Below are 7,500 nucleotides of genomic sequence, written 5' to 3'. Positions count from 1 at the left end.
AGTTGTATATCGTTTATGCTAACTGTGCGTAAACTTGCACAATGCATTTTACTATTCCTGGATTGCTTTTTGTTTGTATGTGTATTTGCCAACATCCGTCTTTATTCATCTGCGGTCAAAATAATGGTTGGTTTTGGATAACTTTTGTGACCCTCCGCCAACAATCACTTGTGCTAAGACTCTGGTTTTAGCAGAAGTAGGGCTTGTTTTGCTAATCAATCATAAATAACTGTTCAATGTCTGGCGCCTTCGCGGAGAGGCCACCGCGTGTGATCTAAGGTCACTTGCTATAGAACCCACCTCGAAAATAGCCCAATGAACTAAGTTTACGTTTCGTCATATTTTCCATCCATTCTCCGTAGGTTCCAATGCGATGTGGACAATGGTTCACTTCGAATCTCGCTTTGAGCTTTTTAATGTGGCGGAAGTTCATGTCGCTCGATCGGCCAACTCTGCTGTGTGCAGGTGGCAGGCAGTGGACAGTGCGCTCAGAAGTCGCATTTGAACCACTTGGTTGTCACGCTGTGTGTATTTTTTTCCTCAGCATGGCCAATACTGGACCGTCAAGTAGACTGTTGGCCTATCACAGAAAAAAATGAATGACCTGAATGGTTCATTAGTGTGCATTATCGTTATTGAATGTTTGACTATGGTGAAACATAACAGATTATTGTGTGCGTAAACACGCTGTCAGGATTGTGTCAAATAAATTGTGGGCTATTCATTACAACTTCAGTTCGTCACTCGAACATGATTTGCCATGAGGAATGACAGTAAAAAATGCCAAACCAATTCGTGAGAAAATACATTTCTTTGTTTGTGCGCATAAACATTACAGCTCAGCCGATATGTTGGATTTATTGGGTGGCGTGAAATACGCTCGCGCTTCTCGTATTTCAAAAGCACCAGGCGTTCCACAGAACGCGGTTGCACATACACTACACGCAATTTGGAAATAATTGCTTGTAAACATTGTGGTTATGTATCCGACGGGGCTGTTGCTATTGTGTGGGGCGTAGTGGTGAGAGGGAGAGAGGGAGAGCCCGGCAGCTGCTACTGCTTGTTGAGGGGCTCTATCGGCGGTCTGGCGCCCAACTGAGATTCCGGTCCCTGCGCGCAGAAAGGCACGGGCGCGGCACGGAGAGAAGCTGGATGGTGATATAATGCTGTAAGTGGATAATGTCTTGGCGATCAATGGAAATAAAGAGGGAAGAGATCACAATGAAGACATCTCGTTCTTTCGGGCGTTTTTTTCACACGTGTAGACAGCCTGCAGGCATAAAAGTAAAATTTTCTTTGTTATATTCAGGTCTGCAGAAGAAGCTGAGATATGCATGGGAGCACTCAGTTTGGATGATTATTGTTTCTCCATAGCATTCACGCCCCCTCATGACCATGGTGTTTATTGTTGATTTATCTTCTACAAATTCTGGCAGAGTGTGGCCGAGCACTGTGTGTCAAGTGTCATTGTAACATGTTGCTGACCCCTTTTTTTCTCTCCGCTTTCTCATTGCATCCCCAGGGTTGTCTGCTATTCCTGTGTGTCTGGTCCCAGCCTGACCATGTTGCCATTGGGGTGGTTGGTCCTGGAGGCCTTGGTGGTCTTCTCTCTAGTAACCCAGCCCTCACACAGCAACCCGCTCTCCGCTCCCCGCGTTTTCCTCTCCTTCAAAGGTAAGGATGACCTCTCCCTCTGTTCTTGCCTCTCCCACTGTCGCTGTTGTTTGGGTTATGTTGGGTTGTTGGATTATGCTTGCTAATCATGTGGTTGATGGTTTGAGAGTTGACTCAACATATGCAGCCAACCCAGTGATGGCCTCTGGCTTCTATCCACAGGTGGTTGTGGTTACTCTGTGCACTCAGGAGGGGAAATGGAGGGTATAGGTGGAAGATCGCGCTGATAATAGTCACTTATTTGCCATACTATAGGGTTGGTGCGCCTCACCGCAAGCCGTTCTTAAAGCACAGCTTGGACCCAATATTTTTTTTCCCTGGAGCAAACTGCTGAAGCAATGAATGACAGTGCCAGCCCCCAGGAGTGAATAGTTTTCTAGGAAGTGATGTATTTGGAAGGGAGTGATGCCTTTCGCGTGTAAGTCAGTTGGTCGTTGAATTGGAAAGCAGTCCCAGGTTCGAGTGCGTGCCAACCATTGTGCTTTCAGCTTCAGGCGTGTGAGCCCTCCACATCTGGCCTGCTGTTTTGCTACTTTTTGCATGAGAAATGATTGCCAGTTATATGTGTTTTTCAGAGTAGCTAGAATGGTCTTATACTGTATAGTACGACTGTATTAGGAGAAGGTTCATGAGCCAGTGCTGTCCAGTTAGATTTTTTGAGAGGTAACACAAAGGTTTGCTTTCCCAGATTCGAGTAATTGTGAAGCAGTATAGTGTGTAGACAAAGCTAGTGTGTGAGTAACACAGGCTTGTTAGATTATATACATGTCCATTTCACCCTTTATGGAACTGCAGTCAAACCAATATTTTCAACCCTTCCACCTCTTACCTGTGTCCTGTAAAGCATAGTCTGGCACAAGTGTGGCACAAATTGTCAATCGGGCGGAAAAAAAACAGTGGAAAGCAAGTTTGTGAAGTGCCATGGGCATTCCGGAGAAGTTTAAAAGGTTGCTGTGGAGGGACAATTTTCTCTCCCTGCCACTGGCTGTTAAGAGAGTTCTGTGTGTTGGGGTGCAGAAGTGGAGGTGTGTGTGTGCGTGTGTGTGCGTGTGTGTGTGTGTGTGTGTGTGTGTGTGTGTGTGTGTGTGTGTGTGTGTGTGTGTGTGTGTGTGTGTGTGTGTGTGTGTGTGTGTGTATGTGTGTGTGTGTGTGTGTGTGTGTGCGTGTGTGTGTGTGTGCCCGCGCATGCGTGCATGTGTGTGTCTGTGTGTGTGTGTGTGCGTGTGTGTGTGTGTGTGTGTGTGTGTGTGTGTGTGTGTGTGTGTGTGTGCGTGCATGTTTGTGCGTGTGTGTGCGCGTGCGTGTGTGTGTGCGCGCGTGTGCGTGTGTGTGGGCGCGTGTGTGTGTGCGTGTGGGTGAGGGAAAGGTGGTGGGGCTCCTTCAGGTGCAGTGAGAGGTTCTCTGCTGCCCTGGCTAACCTGTCTGTTTTCTGCTCTCTCATCAAGGGAGATTTCACAGTCTACTGCCTCCTTCGAGTGCTCCCAGCAATCGTTTTCCTTTTAAATTGCTTTCTATTGAGTTGCTCGGCCTGCTTTTTTCCTTTTAATTGCTTTCTAAGAGCAACACTTTTCCTACTCTTCAGATGATAACGTTGCAGCCTACCATGACCTGAATAATATTGGTTTGGGTGGCTTGCCTTTTTTTGTCCTCCCCCTGTATTTTCGTGACAGAGCATTACGGTCGGGTTGATAAATTGACTTTTCAGTGGCCATACCCTGGAAAAGCTTTTTATTCATTTGCTCATGGAATGTTCTCGGTAAGAGGTGCACAAAGTAAGCTGGAATGAACTTGTTGAGTGTGTGTGTGTGTCTGTGTGTGTGTGTGTGTGTGCATTGACTGGTTCTTTATAATTGGGCACAATTCTGAACTAGCACTCTGCTCTTGTATGCAAGTTGCTATTGTCCTTGTGCTTTGGCTGTATGTCCACTACTGTCACTATGGAAAGTCACATTGGCTTGTCCTGTCACTTGCACATGTAAACTGGCTCGATTACTACAAGCCTGCTGCAGCAACTCCCAAGACTGTAACGTGTGTGTTCCTTCCAACGTTTTGAAAGACGTTCAAAGACACAAAGGCCTTCAAAGACGTTTGTCATCGGTGATGTCATGAGAACACTTGTGTCCCTGATTGCAATTTGTGAGAGAGAGTATGTTCGTGTTGATTTCCCTAAAGGATTGAGGGGGTGGATGAGTGTGTGTAAATGACCACCGCGCGGCAGTTAACTGAAAGAGCAGACTTTGCCCATGTCTTATCTGTTCTTGCACTATTGAGTGCTGGCCCCGGATGGGAGTGCATTGCCAAGTCAGTAGGTATAGTGCGTTTTGTTTGTCCTCAACGTACAGATACACAGTCCCCCAGCCCCTGGTCTTTCTCTTTCTTTTTTTTCTCCCCAACCCTCTCTTTTCCTTTCTTTCTTTGTATTTCACACACACACACACACACACACACACACACACACACACACACACACACACACACACACACACACACACACACAAGCACGCAAGCACGCAAGCACGCATGCACGCACGCACACACACACACACACACACACACACACACACACACACACACACAAGCACGCATGCACGCACGCACACACACACACACACACACACACACACACACACACACACACATATAAAGTAGAAATGTACAAAGGAAAAATAAATAACATGGAGACATCTCACCTAGATATTTCAGCTACTCAGCTTAACCCACTTCCTTGAAAAAAATGCCGACCAGACTGGTGAGCCTTGTGTAAATTTGCGAAAGGCAGTAATCAGTAAGTCTCACAAATGTGTTGAAATGCAGGCACTGAGGCATGTGCACGACACAACACTATACTTAACCACACTTAACCACACTATGGCCATACTGCATTACACCACACCACACCACACCACATCGCACCACACCAAGATCACATGGAGTAAGCACATGGGTTGTGGAAGATGCCAGGACAACATGCACAAATAAATCTCACGAAATGCAAAAAAGAAGAGAGAGAGAGAAAGAGCGAGAGGGACGGGCTGGGACGCCTGCCAAGGAGATTTCTGCTATCTCCTCCAGGGGAAGAGGAACTTGGCCGACGACAGACTCTATAAGAAGAAGAGCTAGAGTGAAAAAAAGGAGAGAGAAAGTGAAACAGATAAGGAAATAGAGTGAGGGAGAGAGAAAACACGGAATAGATAGAAAATAAGAGTAGCCATTCCAGAGACATTACATTTAACAGACATTTTTTTTTATCCATAACGACTTACAACAGAGGAAAATGTATCAGCAACAAAATACAGAATACACAATCATAAAAAGGTTAGTGCAGATATTTATGGTTAGTTTTATCACGAGGGGAACCTTTTTCAGAAAAGAAGAATCTTCACCAGCTTCTTGGAGAGAGAGAGAGAGAGAGAGAGAGAGAGAGAGAGAGAGAGAGAGAGAGAGAGAGAGAGAGAGAGTCCCCTGTCCAGCTGGGAGCTGTTCTCACCATTGGGGGGAGAATGACGCAGAATAGTTTGGACTACTGTTGGAATCTTATCCAGTGATCTGCAACAGGTCCAGATGAGGCTTAGACGTATGAAGTGTTGTGATGTGTTTTGTTATGAGGGGAACCTTTCCCAGAAAAGAGGAGTCATCACAAGCCTTTTGACGGCAGAGAGAGAGAGAGAGAGAGAGAGAGAGAGAGAGAGAGAGAGAGAGAGAGAGAGAGAGAGAGAGAGAGAGAGAGAGACAGAGAGAGATATGACCATACTCTTGTCGCAGCTGGTAGCTCGTTTCAGCAATGGGGGTAGGGGGAGTGGGGACAATAACGCAGAACAGTTATGGCCACAGTAGGAGACATACCTACGGTATTACCCAGTGATCTCCTGCAGGTTCAGAGGAAGGCCCAGACATAGGAGGTGCCGTGCCCAGTAAAGTGAGCTCTCGAGGGGGGCCTCCTCCGGAAAGCAAAGTGACTGATGGTGCTGTTGGAGCTTAATGAGGAGTCAGAGGAATGCGAAAGGCACTCCTTCCTCCCCACACACTTATCTCACCTCCCTCTCGCAGGCTATTTCTCTCCTGCGTCTCCTATTCTCATGCACCTCCTTTTCACCGACCGTCGCCTTTCCATTATAGTATCACAGTCACAGACTCTTCTTTTCTTTTGTGTTCTCATCTTGGTTCTCATCTCTGTTTTTTTATCCTTTGAGGAGTAAGGACTTTCCACCAGTTCTAGAATTTTACTCGAACACTCTACAGCTCCCGTAGAAGTCTGTGTTAAAAAAAATCTCGCAAAGTCCTTATGACATCATAATGAGAACTCAATTTTTTGGCAAAATTCTAATCACTCCTCAAAGGGTTAAAGCAAAATAGACCGTCTGTGCAATAAAATTGTTTGCATGGCAGTGCTGGAATAAACCAGGAGGATTTACATGGGTAACGACGGGGCCTTAGGTGTGGATTTGAGCTATTTTGCGTGTGCATGCATGCGTGTGTGTGTGTGTGTGTGTGTGTGTGTGTGTGTGTGTGTGTGTGTGTGTGTGTGTGTGTGTGTGTGTGTGTGTGTGTGTGACAAAGCCCCATGAAACTCCTGTTTGTACGTGACAACGGATTTACAGGGCCGGTTCCTCATATTTACATCCCTGAGTTGTGGTTAAGAAAACACCCGGAGAGATTCACAAGCTCAATGCAGGGGGGAGAAGGCGGCTGTGAGTGTGCATGCTAGTTTAAATACTGCCCCGGGGGACATAGACACACACACACGCACACACAGGCACATACACACATTCACAAATCCACAATAGAAAACCCATCCACACTACATACACACATGCATACATAACACAGACACATTAGTGGGAATTTAATACATGCATACAAGCTCCACACAAACACCTTTTCAAAATGTAATCTGGTAACACACACATTACACAAACACACTATTTGGACAACCTGCCTTGGCTAACCCTGGAGACGTCAAGTCACGCACGCACGCACGCACACACACACACACACACACACACACACACACACACACACACACACACACACACACACACACACACACACACACACACACACACACACACACACACCACCCTTCCCAATCCCTACCCTGCCATGGGAAGAGGCAGTGCCAAACCCCAGCAGTTCACTGGCGAGTTCAAACGCATACAATTTCAATTTCAACAGCCGAGGAGCAAGCCTCATTCAAGCCCCCGCGCTCGCAGATGTGATGTGTGCAAAGCGAGACAACGTTCCGACGCACAATCCTATAAGGTCACATTATGCTCCTAGGTGTCCTCTCAACGAGCCTCAGACGCTCCGATGTGGATACTTGAGACAGCTGTTTTTTAACAGGGTTTACACAAGGCCCCCTTTCAGGAACGCTGATGGCTCTCTGGCTTGACTTGGGAAGAAGATTGTACCTGTGCTGTACTGTGCTGTTGCACCACGCTGGGGTCTCTGGCCGTTGAGGTGTCGGTTAAGGAGGCATATGAGAAAATCAGGAGAGAGAGAGAGAGAGAGAGAGAGAGAGAGAGAGAGAGAGAGAGAGAGAGAGAGAGAGAGAGAGAGAGAAGAGAGGACTGAGAGAGGAGATGGATGGCTTGTGGTGGTGATCATGGTGGAGGGTTTCTGGACGGGGCTGTAGGAACAAGATACTGAATGAAAACTCACCTCCACCCATTCCCATTTACGCCTCTCCATAAAACCACAGAGCATGCGTCTACCCCTGCCACATATAAACACACACACACACATATGCACACACACTCACACACACACACACACACACACACACACACACATACACACACACCACACACACACAGGCACACACAAACA

The 7,500-nt window shown here is 46.8% G+C and overlaps 1 protein-coding gene across 2 annotated transcripts in view; it reads left to right on the top strand.

Moving 5' to 3' along the window:
* sema3fa (sema domain, immunoglobulin domain (Ig), short basic domain, secreted, (semaphorin) 3Fa) overlaps positions 1–7,500 on the top strand; it is a 74,239-nt gene that overhangs the window by 402 nt on the left and 66,337 nt on the right. For both annotated transcript variants that reach the window (XM_063215431.1, XM_063215430.1), the window contains exons 1-2: positions 1–1,168; positions 1,523–1,674. The exon at positions 1–1,168 is cut by the window's left edge. In XM_063215431.1, the coding sequence (XP_063071501.1) occupies positions 1,164–1,168; positions 1,523–1,674 (157 nt within the window). In that variant the 5' untranslated portion in view covers positions 1–1,163. The remainder of the gene's footprint in view (positions 1,169–1,522; positions 1,675–7,500) is intronic.

Source organism: Engraulis encrasicolus, chromosome 14, assembly GCF_034702125.1.
Source record: "Engraulis encrasicolus isolate BLACKSEA-1 chromosome 14, IST_EnEncr_1.0, whole genome shotgun sequence".
NCBI classification, from domain to species: domain Eukaryota; kingdom Metazoa; phylum Chordata; class Actinopteri; order Clupeiformes; family Engraulidae; genus Engraulis; species Engraulis encrasicolus.
The sequence above is the reverse complement of the archived record's forward strand: the minus strand, read 5'-3'. Positions and strand labels throughout refer to the sequence as shown.